Genomic DNA, 20,386 nt, shown 5'->3' with positions numbered 1-20,386 from the left:
CAGAGAAATGGGATGACCTCTAGGTCGCAACAGAATAATAAGCTACACAAGCCATAAACATTAATATATACTTATAAGTATTGACTTACCTTTGATATTGATTAAAATAGCAAGTAAATGGCTGGGAACCAATCTCATCTTTCCAGTACTGTTGCCAATTCATGACACTTTCCAAGTTCTTCTGGTTTTCTCTCTTACAGGGAGGGATGTAGGAGCACTAACAAAAATAGAACACAAAAAGTAAGCCTGTTATTCTACAGAATATTGAAATATGGTTCTTTTGTTGTCAAAGATGTTGACCATAATCCATAGGCTGAGTCTGATGGGACGGTGCAGATTATTTAGACAGGTTAGCATCGAGGGTCCATCTCAATGGTCATGAATGTATAACCACAATGCATCACGGCTCTCCCAATGACATCCATCATAATATTCCAAACCAACAATGTGATCTGAAAACAGGACTCTAGCTATGGAGCAGGCCACCAAAAGGAAGCTTAAGGTGGCAAAGCTGCCAGCAAGGCTAGTCCACAGGGACCCTTAGCCCTCAGCTTCTCATTTGTGGATCTGTGACTCAGCTCCTAGTTCACTTTTTGTAAAGAGATGGTGTCATACAGACAGTAAATCTAATCTGAACCTAACTTTTAATATCACAAAACTGAAATGTCTAACATATTTCAAATTTCCCAGTTGGTACAATGGCAAAAAGCATTCCAATTCCAAAAATACCTCTAATAATAGGATAGAAGGGCTATTTAGTAGCAATTAGTTATAGTACTATAGCAAATTAAAAACACAGGACATTCTGTCCGTAAGGACTTTCCAGTCAAAAGAAGGAGGCAAAAACAAAACCAATTTGGATCCCCAATTTCTATTAGTGGGCCTCAATGTGTTCCTGTTCTACTTATGATGAACAAATCAAGTATGTAACTCTTTCCCGGATATTCTCCACCAGTGAAACTTAAGTTTATGTTTCTTACATTGTCTTGGACAATGGTATCTGCAGAAAATTCCTCTCAAATATAAAATCAATGCATTTTGCTGATGATTTTTTTCCCAAAACATGTTGCTGACAAAGTAGTACTCTTAAAGAGACTTGATTAAGTCACACAGATTTGGCGACATTGGAAAATCATTCTTCACTCCACATGTTAAAATGAACCCTTCACATTCTAAGCCATTTTCTCTGAGACAGTCTTTCATGATGATGATGATACCTCCTAACATATACTCTATGCAATGTTTCAGACACTGTAATAAATGCTTCAAAGGACTGAATTTGTGTACTTCTGACAACAGCCTTCTCACAATCTCCATTTTACACATGAGGAAATTGAGATTTCTGTCATCTCTACAGTTAAAACTAGCATCTGGAGAGTTTTCTCACATTCTATTTTCAGATGTTATACCAAGGTGTCTGATATGACAGAGTAAAAAAAAATGAGTCCCACTGGTTCTAAGTATTTTTTGTTTTTTTGTTTTCCAAAAGTATCTTCTTGTTTTCTGGTGAAATGCAAACGTTTGAACATGAAAACAATCTTGATAATCTGATCCCTGCTGCCCTCATCTCCATAATCCTGGGAAAACTTGCACCCCACCAACTGTCACATTTCCCTATTGGGAACAGGCTGCTTCTTTTTAATGTTTTTTTCCCTCAATTCCTTCCACTCCTGGGCTAGGTCTGGCACTGGCTGTTTTGAAGAACCTTCTCCCCACCTTTCCACTCCTGTCTCAAGTGACCCTCTTCACGCAGCTGCAGGAATCATGGCTGAAATCACACAGCAATCTCATAGCCTGTTGCATGTCAGCCTCGTTAGTTCATCCACAAACTGAGAACAAGGGCAGTTATTTTTCTTGTCTGTGTCTTTGCCTTGAGGATGGCATCAAGTAATGGGATTGTTTCAAAAATGCTGTCTGAAAGGGTGAAACAGTGATACACATAAGATAATATATTGAAAATTAATTCTTCAACTTGGGGGGGGAGTGGTAGAAAAACATATGAGGGGTAACAATGTTGTGTACTCTAACCCCTCTGTACATCACCCTCACGATAAAATTAATTTAAAAAAAAATGCTGTCTAAGGACCTGGAGTTTGGCTGAGTAGTAGAATGCTTGCCTAGCATGCATGAAGCCAGGTTCGAATCCTCAGTACCACATACATAGAAAAAGCAGAAGTGGTGTTGTGGCTCAAGTGGTAGAGATCTAGCCTTTGAAAAAGCCCAAGGACAGTGCTCAGACCCTGAGTTCAAGCCCCAGGACTGTCAAAAAAAAAATGCTGTCTGGTGGGGCACAGGTGGCTCATGCCTGTAATCCTAGCTATTCAGAAGGCTGAGAACTGAGGGTTGTTTGAAGCCATCCCAGGCAGAAAAGTCCTTGTGAGACTCTTATCTCCAATTAACCACTCAAAAACTGGAAGTACTGCTGCAGCTCAAAGTGTTAGAGCACTAGCTTTGAGCAAAAGAGCACAGAGACAGTGCCCAGGCTCTGAGTTCAAGCCCCACAATTAACAGAAAAAATGCTGTCTGAATCAATTAATAACATTCTTTTTTCATGGATTGCAATCTTTCCAAAGAACATCATAAATTAAATAATAAGCAACTTTATAAAACTAACATGATCTTTAGAAGGAAATTTTGCACTGGGATTTGAAGTCAGGGCCTTGGCTTGTTTGGTCACAGGTGACATTCTACCATTTCAGCCACGTCTCAAGCATGGTTTTTGCTTATTGTTTTCCTTTTTGGTGATTATTTTGGAGCTGGAGTCTTACAGATCTTTTTTGCTTGGGCTGGCTTCAAGCCACAACCCTGCATTTCAACCTCTTGAGTATCTAGGATTGTAGGTGTACGTCACAGGCCTCCATCTCAAAAGGGAAACATTATTAAGTCCAAACCTTATTTATTTATTGCCTGTCCTGGTTCTTAAACTCAGGGCCTGAGCACTGTTGTTGGGCTTTATCAAGACCTAAGCTTTACCACTTGAGTCACAGCACCACTTCTGGCTCTTTTTTTTTTTCTTTCTGTGTATGTAGAATCAAGGAATCAAACCCAGGTCTTCATAGATGCCAGGCAAACACTTTTACCACTAGGCCAAACTCCCAGCCCCTAAACCTTATGTTTTTTAAAAAATTATTGTTCTCCAGTGATTGTATATAGAGATTCCCTTCTTGAATATTTGTTTGTTAAATATATCATTTGAAATATTATGTGAAATCAATGTTAATAAATTCTTTAATAAAAAAATTATTGTTCATTTTCATAATCTCAATTCTCCAGCTAAGTTTTAGAAAAATTTTCTGTGAAACTAATTTCATGCTTGTCCTAGGTCTCTTCTCAATTCTTGGTAGTAGATCATTGTAGGTTGCCAGAATTTTAAAACAAATCACAAATAAAATTTCAAAGCAGTGTTCTAGAAGAATTAGAAAATTCAGTCATACAAACTCCTTTCCTTTTTTTTAGGTTTCCCAGGCTTGGTAAGAACTCCACCACAAGGATCACCAGAGGGGCCACCAACAATCACCTCTGCCATATAACATGGCTACTATTCATTGCCTAAGTATCAAGCTCCTCATTAACCTAAATGAGCAAATATAATAACTGCCCTCCTGTTGTCAATAAGGAAACTGCCAGACAGAGTGGTTTAAGCAATTTTTCACAATGGCAAATAATGATGACACATAGAAAATCTAGGATTCAAATAGCAGAGGATTCCTAACACTGTCCTATATTTACCTTCCAAACTTCTTCCTATACAACTTGCTAGTTTTGTCTCCTTGAAGCTCTTTTGTCTGGAGCTAGGAGGATGTCCTGCCTTTCACATCCACACTTGGAGTACCAATGAGAGTTTCTGTTAGCATAGAATTGCAGTCCTCTTGAGGACTGACAAGCTGAGGCAGTCCCAATCTATCCTCTGAGAAATGCAATTTTAAGCCTTTACTTGTTCTTTCTTGCCTCAGCTTTTCTTCAGGGTTGATTTCTTCTGGTGCCACAAATGTAATTTCATTTAAGTAAATGGATAGATACAATACTTTTGCTTATGGAAAATAAGATGTGTTCACATGGGTGAAACTTTCTCATATATTTCTTACTTATTTTAATTTTCATTTGCAAAGGCACCATTTTCCAACTTCTAATGTGATGACTCCTGTAACCTTCACTTGGATCAGAGCTGCCTGTTATTGTCTGGATAAGGACATTTTCTTTTTTTTTTTTTTCTTTTTTTTTTTTTTTGCCAGTCCTAGGCTTAAGCTCAGGGCCTGAGCACTGTCCTTGGATTTTTCTCAAGGCTAGAACTCTACCACTTGAGACTCAGCACCACTTCTGGCTTTTTTTTCTAAGTATGTGGTACCAAGGAATCGAACCCGGGTCTTCGTGCATGCTAGGCAAGCACTCTACCACTAGGCCAAACACCCGGCCGATAAGAACATTTTCTTTACAAATTTAGGAGAAACATATAAGCATATGAGAACAAAACATTCTATTTCCTTACTGCCTACTCTTAGAAAGTTTGTTAACTTTAAGATTCATGAACAAAATGGATGGAATGGAATGAGCTATCCTGAGTATAGTGACATAAAAGTTTCCAGTGAATTTATTAAGAAAAGACACTATCCTCCTTTGATGTGGAATGTTTCATTATGTAATTCATTTTACCTGATTATCCATTGTGTTGTTTCGGGGTTTATCAAGATTTATAATAGCATTCTCCAACAGCCTGCACAATGAGTTTATATTTGAATAGAACTGGAGTGGGCTCTTTGCCATAAATGTCTTGAAGATTACATTTCAACCATGTGGGCAGAATAGGCAGAATCCACTTTCTTCCTTTTATGAGTCACTTAAAACATTATTGCATAAAACACGTGGTCTGTTTAACTAAACATTGGTTCTATGTTAGGCATTGGGTTCTATGTTGAGCATCCCCCCACCCCGCGCGTTTGCGCTCGCGCGCGCGCGCGCGCGCGCACGCGCGCTCTCTCTCTGTCTCTCTCTGTCTCTCTCTCTGTCTCTCTCTCTCTGTCTCTCTCTCTCTCTTGTGCTGGTTCTGGGCTTTGAACTCAGGGCCTCTCACCTTCCCTCAAGACTGGATCTTACCACTTAAACTATGCTTCCATGTCTGTTTCTTGATGGTTTATTAGTGAAGAGTCTGTCTCTCAGATTTGTCTGAGAAACCTAGGGCGGTTTCAAACCACAATCCTCAGATTTCAGCCTCCAGAGTAGCCAGGATTACAAGAATGAGCACCAGTGCCTGGCTATATTAGCCATCCTGTAAGAAACAGAAATGGACATTTTTTTCCCTCCAGTTCCTTGACTTAGAGATGATAAGACTACAGGACAATTATAATAGCACAATGCATTTTGTTTATCGAATATTTGGTTTCCAAATATTTGGCTAGAACATGAATACTTATCTACTGGGACGCAAGGTTACTTATATTTTATATCAAAATCCTTTATTTAAAATAAAATCTCTGTGCCAACTATGATTGTGACTTTAGCATTTTTGTTGACATTATATATTATCAGCAATGCTCTGTAAAATAAAACCTGAGTCATTCATAAAGTCCATGACGTTTTAAATGTCATACCCATTCACACATGCATATGCAGATACAGTTCTATGAATGTAGGTAATTGAAGACATACATATAAATTTATTCATCATCTAAAAACATTTAATTCTAAGGGCCAGGAGCATGGCCTAGTAGTAAGAGTGCTTGCCTAGCATGCATGAAACCCTGGATTTGATTCCTTGGTACCACATACACAGAAAAAGCCAGAAGTGGTGTGGTGGCTCAAGTGGCAGAACTATAGCCTTGAGAAAAAAAATGTGTCCAAGGACAGTGGCCAGACCCTGAGTTCAAGCCCCAGGATTGGCAAAATAAATTAAATTCTAGGGCAGGAGATTCCAGTATGTGTACACCTTTTCAAAGAATTTGAAGATCAAATAAATGGCTTAGAAAATATAGAGCTTATAAGAGAGAACAGTCTCAGGAGAAAAAAATTATAGTGCCCAACCTAGGATAAATATTACTCAAAATGTGTTCTATAGACCACATGGATTGCTAGTCAAAAACATCTATGCTTGGTTATGCTTCGTTCATGCCTGTAATCCTAGCTACTCAGGAGGCTGAGACTAAAGAAGCCCCAGCAGAATATGAGACTCATCACCAATTTATCAGCAAAAACCAAGAAGGAACAGTGTGGTTCAAGTAGTGCAGCACCATTCTTGGGTAAACAAGCCACATGAGAACAAGGCTATGAGCTTAAGACTGAGTGCTCACATGCGTGCGCGCGCGCGCGCACACACACACACACACACACACACGCACACACACACACACACACACCCATCTTGGAAGCTAATCCATTTAAGCACTTGGGGTAGCTCTCATATAGTAAGTAGAATGACAGATTTTTATAACTGATCATTTACACAATAATCCCTTCTTGACTGCTGAGTACTGGCTAGGATACAAAGATGAGATATTACTTAGTCCCTTTTCCCTCCCCAGTAGCATACAGTATAGTAATTGCTGCCATTCACAAAATGTTTGTGATTACAAAAGAGGAAGAATGTCACAGGGGAAAGAAGACTTTTCAGAAGAGATAACACTAAAGGTGTATGGATGCCACTGAATAGACTGGAAGGTGACATTCCAAGAAGTGGAATGTGCAAGAAAATTGTGTGAATATTCCAGAAAGACTGAATCATCTAATGTGCTTGAAGGAGAAGGGACACTGGAGATGCATGGGAAAATGTCCAAATGGTCTGACCTACAGCTTCCTGCAGAACTGCCTCTCTCTCCTCAGACGCTTCTGGGAGAGTTGCTCATTGTCCAGAGAGTAGCTCTATCAAATCTGTTGCTACTACTGCTACTTTGTGGAAATTTAGTAATTGTCATTTGACTTCTGGATTTATGCAAATTGCTAAGGTTAGTGGGTATGAAAATTGAGAAAAGTATAGAATGACAGTCCACCTTCAAAGGAAAAATAGTTTCTTTAGTTTTAAAGTTAGAATATGAATACAACTGTGCCAAAAATAGAGGTTGAGTCCAAATAGAAATAGATCAAAACAAGGCAGTTTAATTTGGATAAAGTTCAACAGTTATTATTTATAATGTGCATGACTGGAAATGTAAAAATTGGTTTAATGGCTCATGGTCATAATTTTAAATCCTTGAAGATGGGTTGAGGATTTAGCTCAATAGAATGTGTTCTCAGCATGCCTGAGACCCTAGGTTCAACACCCAACAGCAAAATAAAATCCCCAAGAAGATGGTCAATACCTTATAACCACAGGGCACACTGAAATAAAATAAAATTTTATTCAATGTTCAGGCTCACATTCATTATTTGATGGTATTCTTTGTGTATTATTCTGTATCACATAAGAGAAACAAATTTGACATGCCTATGTATGGTTATACAGGAAATAGAAGTATTGCAACCATAATTGCCCTGCCCGTAAGTTACCTGTCACAGAAAAAGCAAATGACAGTGATGAAAAACTGTCAGAACATAGCATCATACACTGATAGTATATATTGTGCTAACTGGTGCTTCTGTTTGTGGCAGATGTATTTCCTAAAGATTCCCCTAACTTGGCAGTACTAGTGAGAGGTGGGGAGGGGGGTCTACCTATCTTTTTTACTTAGAACATGGGTAATAAGTCATTACACCATTGCAGCTGACATACTGCTACTTTTAAGGCTAGATGGCAGTGAAACTTTTGCTTATATCACTCTCTTGGCTTGTCCTTGATACCATAACTCCATTCTGAGAAGCCCAAACTAACTCGGCAGAGAGAGCACATGGAGAGGCCTGTGTAGAGAAAAGCTGAGGCCTGAGCCAGTATCCAGCATCAAATGTCTGATGTGAGTGACTGTGCCTTCTCATGGCTCCAGACTTTGGAACCTTAGGGAACATAGCCTAGAGATAAACTGTCCTGTGCTCTGCCTCAATCCTGGATGCTCAGATTTGGTAAACTTAGTAAAAAACAAAACAAAACAAAACGATCCACAAGGATTTTCACAGTGACTAATTACTGAACCCTCTAAGGCTAAAATAGGTTGGCAACCTTCTAAGGTTCTTTTTGAATCTACATACCTAAAGTTTGAATAGAATAAATTCAATGAGAGGTGAGGCATGGATCTTCATATAAACCCAGGCTTAAAGCTCCTTGCAGAATGGAAGAGAGGTTTACTCAGTCACGAAGCAAGACCTTGTGGCAGAACCCAGGGCCTACTGAACGAAAATCTTCTAACTGTTCCCAATGAAACATGAAGACGTTTGCCAGAGTAACCATAGTGAAGGGATAGAGCACCCATGTGGAGTACTCTTGGGTTCAGGCTCTTCAATTACTCTTCAGGGCTTGTAAATATGACTGTGCTCATAGTGAACGCGCATGGGTGTACATAAAAATGGGGTTTGATCCACATCCGTATCACAGCTGAATCACAGACTTTCTTCCAGATCTTGAAATACAGTTGCTTCACCTACATAGATATACAGCATGGACATTCATGCCCAGAAACTGTCCTAATTTGTATTTTGACTTTCTCCCCATCAAGTAAATGGGTAGATGACTCTGAAGGAGTTCAATCTTTCCCCAAATAGAAAATGAATGGAACAAATCTGCATTTCTAGAGAGTCACACAGGCTAAGAGGAGTGAATTCTCCTTGCTCATCCCTACTGAATTTGCCTCTGGAAGAAGGCACACAAATCTTGCAGAATGACCACATCACTGAATGAATCAGAGAGGACTCTTCTTTCATCAGCTGTTTAGAGTTCATCTTTTTATTGGAACAAATGAATTTATCCGTGGCTAATGCTAGCTTCTTCACCTCTTTGTACCACAAGCAGTACCGTCTTACTCAAGACGACATTGATTTTGTTATGCTATAGCCTGCAGGAACCTTGACCCTCTCATAAACCCACAGACCAGAGCACTGTACAATGATGACTTTATGCTCATTGGTCCTAGAAATCAGAGAGTACAAAGTGTCCTAGATTCCTTGGTAAAGTAGATGTGTGAGAAGGTGGAAACTGAAGGTTCTATGAGCTACCTCAGTGATAATTTTTATTTTTTTGGGGGGGGTGGGGAGGAAGGTCTATCAAATAGTAATTTCTGGATACTCCTCCAAAATGGAACATCAATTGCTGTATCTTTCACTCTTTAAAACAAAGAGGCACAATGCTTGTTGGGTTTCTTCACATTTTAGAAGAAACTCATATTGACATTTGGGATTGTCACTCTGACCCATTTACTGAGTAACCCAGAACCCTGCCAGCTTTCCGGAAAACCGGCTCCAGGCCACAAGGCAGAAAGGTACCTCAACTCACCTCTGTGGCCCAGTGCCTTCCAGCTGTCTGTGACAGGACGAATCTGAAGCTCACAGATACTCCTGATAAGACAAAGCAAATTGTGCTTTCTTTGGCAACTGACTATTCTGATTTGTTACAGTGGTCCAGTAGAATCTTAATGTCTAAACATCCATTGGGTATTGGGCTGTTCACCTCATAAAAAAATAAGCAAGTGTTATAGGCATATTAGTTCCATAAAGAAATGGCTCACAACCCGGGCGCAGTGGCTCATGCCTGTAATCCTAGCTACTAAGGAGGCTGAGATGTGAGAGTTGAAGTTCAAAGCCAGTTCAGGCACTAAAGTCCATGAGACTCTTATCTCCAATTAACCACCAGAAAACTAGAAGTGGCACTGTAGCTCAAGGGGTAGGGTGGTAGCCTTGAGCTGAAGAGCTCAGGGACAGCACCCAGGCCCAGAGTTCAAGTCCCATGACCTACAAAATAAATAAATAAATAAAAAAGGCTCACATTCCTTCTGTACCTCCTGTCTTGGTACGACCACCATCCCCAACTTGTCCTAATACCTAGCTATTCATCTAGGTCTGTTTGTCTCATACCAGCAGTTTGTCTCATACTGACTACCCCAAGATTGGGGAGGCTATGGGTATGTGAAAACTACAGCCAGCCTCGATCCATGAGACAATACTGAGTTCAATGAGCCTAACTTTGGGAAGAACTGAATAAAATTATTTATTGTATTCTCCTTGCCTCTTTTCTCAGGCAGCTACAACAACAACAAAGAGGATGAGGAATAAACTAAGAAAGAGGAAGGCATGGATTCATGGAGACAGGATACCCAACATAGGAAACACATGACCGACCTCAGGAGCAGTTACTTTAGGAAGGTCTTGAGTGGATGTCTGAGGGATGAGGGAGGGAGAGGGCAGGGGGAGGGAGGAAGGGGAGAGAAGGAGCTGTCTACTGCAAATGGCCATATGAAAAAGAAACAGTATACAAAAGTATTTCATAATTCTGTGGGACAATGTTGAGAAAGCTAGAGAGGAACATAGGAAAGCAAGAAAAATTTTAGAAATATTACTAGCTTAAAGAAAACAAAAAATGCAGAGATGAACAGTACCTTACATCATTAAGTACTCTATTAATTTAACCAAAAGTTATGACAATGCTATTTAGAGAATTAAAAGAGGAAAAGAGGTGGAATGGAATGGTGTAAAAGAACCAAATCATTAATCTTTAAATAACTCTATCATAGGTAGACTCAGTTTCTTAATATATAGGTGTGTGTGTGTATGTGTACACACATACATATATACACTGTATATTACTTTAAATTACTTATATTATATAATACGTATACAACATTAGGGAGCCTACTAATTAGAAATATGGAGGCAAACACTCAAATGTAAAATAGGAAAGTGGAGTTGTTCTTGGGAGATGAAAAATATGGAGCAGAGGGGCCAGGAGTTTGGCCTAGTGGTAGAGCTGCTTGCCTAGCATGCACGAAGACCTGCGTTTGATTCCTCGATACCACATACATAGAAAAAAGCCAGAAGTGGTACTGAGGCTAGAGTGGTAGAGCTCTAGCCTTGAGAAAGTCCAAGTGCAGTGCTCAGGCCCTGAGCTCAAGCCCAGGACTGTCCAAAAAATATATATATATGGAGCAGAGGTATCCTACATTTTCCCCAAATAAAGTCTTTGATGACTGTCTGCTATCAGTATTAAGAATATAGATTTTTTTAAACGAATAGCTTCAAATTTATTGGCACAGAATTGATCAAAGTATGTAGTTGAAATTATTTTAATTTTTTCCTGTATTTGTGTTTATTTCCTCATTCTTGTTTCTGACTTTATATTTTTTTTCCAGTCCTGGACTTGGGCTCAGGGCTTGAGCACTGTCCCTGGATTTTCTCAAGGCTAGGGCTCTACCACTTGAGCCACAGAACCACTCTTGGCTTTTTGCTACGTATGTGGTACCGAGGAATCAAACCCAGGTCTTCGTGCATGCTAGGCAAGCACTCTACCACTAGGCCAAACTCCTGGCCCCTGACTTTATATTTTTAAAGAATACTTCTTTGGTAACAAAATTTTCTGGTTATTCGTATCCAGTTTTAATCTTTCTGAAAGCAAGCCCAGTAATTCTGCACTGCTTGTAGATGCTCAGCGTATCTCCAAGCAGAATTTTGAATTCCTGTAAAAAATTAATATCACAAATGTGTGCTGTAAAGTTTCTATTTAGCTGGTCTGTAAAATCAAATAAATGTCAGTTGAAAAGCATTGAGGGAAAAGTTTGACCTTGACTTAAGAGAGACCTTTAGAGCATCACATCCACATGGGGAGATGAGACTGGATGCCAGGCGAAGCTTCAGGGACAAGACACGGAGAAGGCACATTCTAGCTCAAAGTTAGGGAGTTCCACTTTAGTACCCAGCGATGCCTCCAAAGATGACACCAGAACAGAGCTCCAACCTGGTCATGGCAGATAGCATTCCCACCACCTGGAATGCTGCTTGCCACATAGCAGGGCCCAGAAAATACCTGCTGAAGTTCTGGCTTACAGATACTTCCCCCCCATTTTTATTTGCCAGTCCTGGTGCTTGAACTCAGGGCTGGACTTTCTCAAGGCTAGTGCTCTACCGCTGAGCCACAGCACCACCTCTGGCCTTTACTGTATATGTGGTACTGAGGAATCAAACCTAGGGCAGACATTCTACCACTAGGCTACCCACCCCATCAAGCTTACAGACACTTTTCTAGAATATCTTCTGCCTCAATATTGTTGGCTGGGTGCGGTAGCTCAGTCCCATAATCCTAGCTACTCAGGAGGCTGAGATCTGAGGATCTTGGTTCTTTAGTGCCAATCTGGGCACTAAAGACTGTGAGACTCATCTCCAATTAACCACTAGAAAACTGGAAGTGGTGCTGTGGCTCAAGGGGTAGGGCAATAGCCTTGAGGTGAAGAGCTCAGGGACAGTGCCCGTGCCCAGAGCTCAAGCCACACACCGACAAAAAAAAAAAAAAAAAAAAAAAAAAAAAAAAAAGATGGTAACAAAGCTTCTAATTTTCCTTTCTCATATATGAAGTTCTTTTTTCCTGTTTAAAACATGCTAAGTAGTTTTACAATAAGGTTAAATTCCATAAGTCAGTGTTTCACTTCTATAAGAATGATGCTTCTTTTTTTTTTTTTTTTTTTTTTTTTTGGCCAGTCCTGGGCTTGAGCTCAGGGCCTGAGCACTGTCCTTGGACTTTCTCAAGGCTAGAGCTCTACCACTTGAGCCTCAGCACCACTTCCGACTTTTTTCTATGTATGTGGTACCGAGGAATCGAACCCGGGTCTTCATGCATGCTAGGCAAGCACTTTAACCACTAGGCCAAACTCCCGGCCCTGATGCTTCTTTTTTTAAAAGAATTTATTAACATTGATTTTTACATCATATTTTAAATGACAAGTTTAACATACAAGTGTTCAAGGGAATCTCTATTTACAAACACTGGGACTTAGTATTTAGAACTTAATCACAATTAGGCTAAGGGTTTGTATGTCACAGAAACATATTAATTTATGAAATAAAACATTATGTCTATAGTCATAGGTTTTTATGTCTATATAGTTATGTTTATATTTCCATTACCATGTCCATAGCTTTGGGTATGCAGTTATTGAGTCCTCGCTCTTGTACTGTTTGGATTTAATAGCCACATATTAAGGACACCATGCGCCTTTTGATCCTTAGGTCTTGACTTGTCTCACTCAACATGATTCGCTCTAGATTCATCTACTTCCCTGCGAATGCCATTATTTTATCTTGTCTGTTGGCTATGTAGAATTCCATTGTGTATATATACCACATTTTCTGTATCCATTCATCTGCAGTAGGGCATCTGGATTGTTTCCATCGCCTGGCTATTGTGAATAGTGCAGAGATGAACATAGCTGAGCAGGTGTCCTTATAGTATCTTGGGTCATGATGTTCAGGAAGAATGATGCTTCTTGATTAATGTCCCTCTCCCATCCTCTCCCATCTCCCCTCTACCATCTCTACCCTCAAGTTACATAGCTCAATTCTTACATCATGTCCACTGAATCTAATGATTGCATTTGCTTACCCTTGCTACCTCCATTCTAGAGACAGGGAGAGTTTGGCCTCAAATTGTAGCTCAGCCTGATTGTGAACTCTTGATTTTCCTGTCTCAACCTCCCAAGTATTTTCAATGGCACATGTTTCAGTAAATTTAATGAACAATATTTCATCATATTATATGTATACACCGATTAACATATGCATTTATACTATACATTAACGGTAGACATATTATACAAATGGCAATTACCAGACATTTACGTTGTTTCAGATGTTTTGCAATTTTGTGTGATAGAATTTATAACCCATTATTTTTCCCCTAAGAATGAGCTGGCAGGAGCAGGATCACTAGTCCTTGCATCATGAACTGGGATGAACTACTTCTTCCCTCACTGAAAACTGTAACCTTATCAGATCTTCAGTATACAAATATTTCCTACCACTCTGTGATTGTCTCTTCACTTTCTTGGTAGAACCCTTTGAAGCACAAATATTTTCAATTTTTTTAAGTTCAATGTATCCATTAGTCCCTGTTTGCTTACTTTTTTTGTAATCCAAGGACATAAAGATTAACATGTGTTTTTTTTCTAAGATATAAATCTTGATAACCTTGAATTATATGTATTTTGACATTTACCGTTAGGCTTGTGAACCCTGTTAATTTCTACATACCAGATGACAGTCATTCTTCTTCATGTACCTGTCCAGTCATTGGAGCAGCAGCATCTAAGAATGTGCTTTCTTGGTTGAATGCTCTGACACTCTTATCAAAAACCAACTGCCCACAATGTTATGTGTTTATGTCTGGACTCCAGACATGCTAGTAGTATTGTTTTGACTGTTGTATTTTCATTGTAAGATTTAAAATAAGGAAATGTGTCTTCCAATTGAATTCTCTTCTCTCAAGAATTATTTCATGTGCTTATTCTGGGTCCCTTGTATTTCCAGATGAATTTTAGAACCAGCTTGTCTATTTATAAACAAAAAAATCAAGCTGGAGTTTTGCTAGGGACTGCAGATCAATTTGGGAATACTGCCATCTTAACCATAAGTAGTCCTCCAATGCCTGAGTACAGAATAGCTTTCCATTTGTCTTTTTAATTTTGGTCAGTAGTGTTCTGCAGTGTATATTGTACTGTATTCTTTTGACTTTGTGAACTTTATTCCAGAGTGTTTAATCAAGGCCACTGTAAATGAAACTTCATAATTTCATTGTGGGATAACTTTGTATTGCTAATGTCCAAAAAATAAGCTTGGAGAGATGGCTTATGCCTGTAATCCTAGCTACTCTTGAGGCTGAGATCTGAGGATCAACATTCAAAGCCAGCCCTGGCACAAAAGGACCTGACACTCTTATCTCCAATTAAGCTCTAGAAAATTGAAAGTGGGAGGGGGAGGGAAATGGGGACCAAGACAGGATAAAGGGTATCAATGTATGTGAATTAATGCACCTTCTATCTGGCAAATATAATGTAACCCTTCTATTAATTACAATAAAAAATATATGGAAAAGAAAATGGAAAGTGGGGCTTGGCTCAAGGGTAGGGCTGTAGCCTTGAGCTGAAGAGCTCAGGGACAGCACCCAAGGCTGAGTTCAAGCTCCATGACCCACAAACAAATTATAATTTATTTTTGCATATTGGTTTTATGTTATCTGTCTCACAACTTTACTGAGCCCATTTACTAGCTATAGCTAATCTTACCTCTCAGTGTTCTGCGACTTGCTCATTGTGGCCAAAATCACTCTTAAAATAACAGCCTTGGCAATTTCAATGCCTTTGCACTTGAAGAGTGTAAAGATTATTAAACTGTTCTTTCTCCAGATAGCCACACAATTCATTGTTTTAAATGCCCTTTCAACCTTTGAATGTCTTATCTTATCCCTTACTCAGCCTCTGAATTACTGTATTAGGTAAATGTCATAAAAGTAAATGTTACCTCATCATATCCACCTTCCTGGGCAATCTGTTCAAAGAACAGCATTTTGCTTCCCCCAGCATGGTCTATGCCCTTACTCTACGTGAATTTATTTTACCCAAATATTATTCTATGACATCCCATTATAAAGGTATTTCTTATCTGTTATCCTCTGACAAAATACAAGCTGTATGAGGAGACCTCGAAGCAGACACAGCACTGAGCTGTGTCTCGTTAAATGAATTACTTCTAGCTTCTTGCACAGCTCTTTGATTATAAGAAATGGTAAGAAATTATTTGCTTAACTGAATTTTATGTACATGCCAAGTATTATTTAATATAATCACCAAAGGAAAAATGGTCAAGGAAAGCCACTTCTTCGTGGATACATAAAGACTGCTGACAGTGATCATAACTCAGCTTGGTTTGTTATATATGGTTCTGATATAAAGAACTCCCAAGAGCACAATGCATATCTAATTGAACTTGCATTTCAAAGGCATCAGAAATCACCGTGTTTCCGCTGTATGTGTGGTGGGGTGAGCCAGAGTGAATCTGAAGAGTGCCACCAGGTTAATGAACGGAAGTCATACAGTGCCTCCTCTTTAAGTACATCCAGCTCAGAAGACACAGGTACAACCCACAGTTTTTTCTAGTCCTAAGCTTTCTTCTCTCTGACGAACTTTGTTCACTTGTAGAAAACTAGTTTCTTAGAAACTTTGTTTCTAGGTTTTTATTACCAAAGGAAGAAAAAAAAACACTCAAAACAAAAATTAAGTAGTCTCTAATCCCCACTCCTGTCCCACATATAAGGAAGTGTTTAAAATTCATCATATATTCACATATACATGAGAAAAAGGCTCTGGAATTTGGTAACTGCACTTCAATTATCTTTGTTTTTTTTCTTCTACAATCTCCTTCAGTAACTCTTTTTATACCAACATCTTATACCGAATAGTATCAACATCTTTTAACCTGAAAGTACAATCATTAACCACAGCAAATCCTTTTCGGCTCTAGTATTGCTTTTTCTTACCCAGTACACAAGGACATATTCTAAGACAGAGGTGTTCAAATCTTGTATACACATTAGAATCACTTGTAGAACTTCCCAGGCAAGTTCCTGGTGCAGCCATAGTTAAGGATCAATGTTCTAAGTACTAAGTACGCATACCTATGAGTCACAAAGAAAAATCATAGGAAGAGGAAACTGATTCAAAATTCAGATTTTTTTCTTTGCCAGTCCTGGGCTTGAGCTCAGGGCCTGGGCACTGTCCTTGGACTTTCTCAAGGCTAGAGCTCTACCACTTGAGCCTCAGCACCACTTCCGGCTTTTTTCTATGTATGTGGTACCGAGGAATCGAACCCGGGTCTTCATGCATGCTAGGCAAGCACTTTAACCACTAGGCCAAACTCCTGGCCCCCAAATTCAGATTTTTATCTGATTAATCCATAGAACAGATAACTTCTCAATCAAGTAATTTGTTGATGTGGGTACTACTCATACAACTAAATCCAGTGACTATTTTCAACAATTAGAATGGGATATAAAAAACCTAAATAAACAATATAGGACTGAAAAATATTTTTTCTTTTTTATTGTATTTTTTTGCCAGGGTGATGTGTAGAGGGGTTACAGTTACATTTGTCTTTAGAAATAATTTTTAAGAATTACTAGTCAAAGATCAGTATCTCATTGGTAGTCTAAGTCTTAACAAGTTATGTATTTGTAATAGTCTTTTCCATCTCTTCTTTACAGTAATTAATGCAGCAAACTCAAGGGAGGAGGAAAATGTGTTTGTTCTATTTTCATAAGTGATTTCTTATGGTGGGTTCTGAAGAATGTAGCAGGTAGTTGTGATTTGTGAAGCTAAAGGAAGAGGTGGGATAACTAGGCCTTCAATCAGAAAGGATGAAAAACAAAGCACAGAAAAGACCTTTGCAGCCAGGATGCAACATGAATGGGTCAAAGGTACTGTAATTGCAAGGGCACTATGAGAATTAAATCTACTTATACGCTTGACTCTGCCACAATATTTGGACTGCACCAAAAATTTCCATTACCAACTGCTTTCAAAAGTATCCAGACCAAGCATGTAATTGATAAAAACTAAAAAGATGTGGGGAAAGAAGAAACTAATGTCCTATAAATGCTGTAAGACATCATAATCTGAATGAAGAGAGGTAGATTGGTTTGGCTCGGAAAATCTTGCCTAAATTGATGGGTCACTTTCTGTGGCATAAATGTATCATTTTTCACCTCTGTCATTCCCTAAATGTTTCACTTTATAGAACACCAATTGTTCAAAGACTTCTTCAAAACAAGTATTGCCAAGTTCTGCACTAGCACTGATGGGCAAAAACAGATTATGAGTGAAGAAGAGAGAGAACCTTAGTGTTACATAAAACATCATGATGATTGCTTCCTAGTAATTTAAAAATCAACATCCTGATGATTCCAAATTATTTTCTCTGCCAGATCCCCCAATGAGTAAGTTTTTTAAAGTAAATTCTAATCCACCAATACCTTGATTAGGTGAAAACCATCTACTTATATCTGTATATTTATCAGTAATGAAATAACTAAAAATATCTAGCAATGTTTCACCAACTATAATAATGCTTACGTGATGAACTACTATGTAATTTAAAAATCATTACCAGTGCATGGCAATCTTTCTTGATAAATCATGAAAATGTTTATAAAACCCTAACATTTCTTTTTAAGTTCCAAAGCCTGAAGTAGATTAATTTACAATGTTTGTCTTGGAGACAGTATCACTCTGCTAAAGAGCTTGAACAATATATTGCAACTGATGTCTAGAGCTTAACACTGGTGACTCACCTATAATCCTAGTTAGGAAGCTGAGATCTATGCATCATAGTTTGCAGCTGTCCCCTCACCCCTAAACTTGTTAGTCTTATCTCCAATTAACTACTGAAAAAGTGGAAGTAGAGCTGTGGTTCAAAGTGGTATAGTGCTAGCCCTGAACAAAAATGCTCAGGGATAGTGCTGAGGTGTTAAATTCAAACCCCCAACTAACCAAAAAAAAAAAAAGGTTTTAAATCCATTCTCATATTTTTACTACCGTTATATGGCCTTTGTTTTGAAGACAAAGCCTCATTTGTTAGCAGGAACTTTTTTGTAAAAAGTCATAGTTTTCAAAGTTATTATTGTTATTATTTGTGGTACTGGGGTTTGAGAAAGGGCACTCCACTGCTGAGCCACACCTCCAACCCTAAAACGTAATTATTTTTTAAATTTCCAGATGCAAGAAATTTTCTGTTTTGGAGACAAACGCATAAGTTTTCCTATAAAGGAATGGCAAGCTTATTTTAAATACTTCAAAAATAGTCGTTCAGACTTTTCCCCCCTTTGGATTGATATAAATGTACTTTGTGACATTTACTCGGAAGTTTTCCTGTGTTCACAAGATTCATTTTTTTCCGTTGTACTGTTTTTTTGGCTTGGTCTTCAAGCAAGACCCTCACAAAGAGGAAAAGAATCAGTAATATTAAAATAATATACACACCTTTACTTTGACGGTTAAGAGACAGAGTGGGAAAGTGCAAAGGAAGAACTACAACCCTTTCTCGCAGAAGCAGGTGCGCTACAAAACTCAATTAGTGCCAAGGAGCGAGGCCACTGCTTTTCATAAGCGCTCTTGCTCCACTGGGAACAGTTTTCCCAATCTCCCCCGCCTGCTCTCCAGTCTATGAGTTTCACCAGGCTTCATCTGTTGTTGTTTATTTCATTTTCCCCCCTCTTGCTTGCCTGTGATATCACAAGTTGTCGCAAAAGGCCTGCTTTAGTGGAATTCAATGACAATTTTCTATTTCAGGAAGTTTTACTGTTGTCCTGCTTGTCCCCAGGACACAGAATGTCCTACAAGACCCTTTTATGCCTCCCCCCCTCCAACTCTCCCACCCCTTGCACTGAATTTCTCATTTGATTCCGGGCGGACCGGTGTCTAGCTCCCCCACACCCCAACCTCAACCCACCATGGGCTTTAGATCTCAAATCAAAAACATCTACTTAGAGGTAAAAGGCAAGGAGTCCTGATTTCCGATGAGCTATGGTGACAGCCTCTCGACCTCCCAAACAAGGTCATTCCATCACAGTCCAGGCGGTGGGCAACTCGGACCTGGACTGACCCTGTGTAGCAGTGGGTGGATTCCCTGATTTAGCCCTAAGGGCTTCCGTCCAAGTGAAAGTTAACTTTTTCTCTCTGCTTCTTTCTAGCCATCTGTCTGGAAACCCAATCCTAGACACGCCGGGCCTGGCAAATCCGAGACCAGACTAAGAGAGGCATTATAAAGACAGAAGCGGGGCACTAACGCACCCGGAGGACCCAAGTGAGCGCTGCCCGGCCCGGTGCACCCATCCCTAGCCAGAGTATAGCCCGTGCCACCTCGCCCGAGGTCTCCTCCTGGCCACCGCAGCCACCGACCCCGCCCCGCGGGTGGAGGGTGTCTCACCCGATGCTTCCCCAAACCTCCAGCGCCCGGCAGGAGCGAGGCGTCCCCTCGCGCGGAGCCTCGGAGCGCGAGCGAGCGAGCGGGGGAGCGGGGAGAGCGGGCGCGCGCGCGCGCGGGGGGCGTCCTTACCTTGGGGTTGGTGAGGAGCTGGTGCTCGTCGCTGTGCAGCAGCGCCCTGGAGTTGGACTCGGAGTTGTTCACGTAGACCTGGACGCAGGGGTACTGCGAGGTGCCCCTGCAGTCGGCGCCACAGGTGAAGGTGCACTCGAACACCTCGCCGATCTGCTGCACCGACAGCACGGTGCAGTTGGCCGCCGTGGCTTGCAGATCCTGCAGCGCGGGACTGAGCCAGCAGAAGCCAAAGATGAAGAGCGACACGACGCCGGAGATGATGAGAAATAACCCGAGCCGGATGCTCTTGTCCTCGGCTTCCGTGTACTCGTAAGCCACCCGGAGCTTCGCCATCGCCCCCCACTCTCGGCGGCTGGCGCGCTCCCCCCGCCCCCCACCCCGCCCCCGGCGCCCAGCCCGACCGCCTCGGGCGGGAGGAGCCGCCGCCGCCGCCGCCGCCGCCGCCGCCGCC

At 40.3% G+C, this 20,386-nt stretch overlaps 1 protein-coding gene across 1 annotated transcript in view; it reads right to left on the bottom strand.

Annotated features, from left to right (window-relative positions):
- Kcnmb4 (potassium calcium-activated channel subfamily M regulatory beta subunit 4) overlaps positions 1–20,314 on the bottom strand; it is a 47,809-nt gene extending 27,495 nt beyond the window's left edge. Inside the window, exons 1-2 of the mRNA XM_090357181.1 lie at positions 19,933–20,314; positions 90–217 (exon numbers count right to left, since the gene is read on the bottom strand). Of these exons, the coding sequence (XP_090213307.1) occupies positions 90–217; positions 19,933–20,268 (464 nt within the window). The 5' untranslated portion in view covers positions 20,269–20,314. The remainder of the gene's footprint in view (positions 1–89; positions 218–19,932) is intronic.
- Between the last annotated feature and the right edge of the window lie 72 nt (positions 20,315–20,386).

The sequence above is a fragment of the Megascapheus bottae genome, chromosome 2 (genome assembly GCF_031878675.1).
Source record: "Megascapheus bottae isolate mThoBot1 chromosome 2, mThoBot2.hap1, whole genome shotgun sequence".
NCBI lineage: Eukaryota > Metazoa > Chordata > Mammalia > Rodentia > Geomyidae > Megascapheus > Megascapheus bottae.
This window is presented reverse-complemented; position numbering and strand designations above follow the sequence as displayed.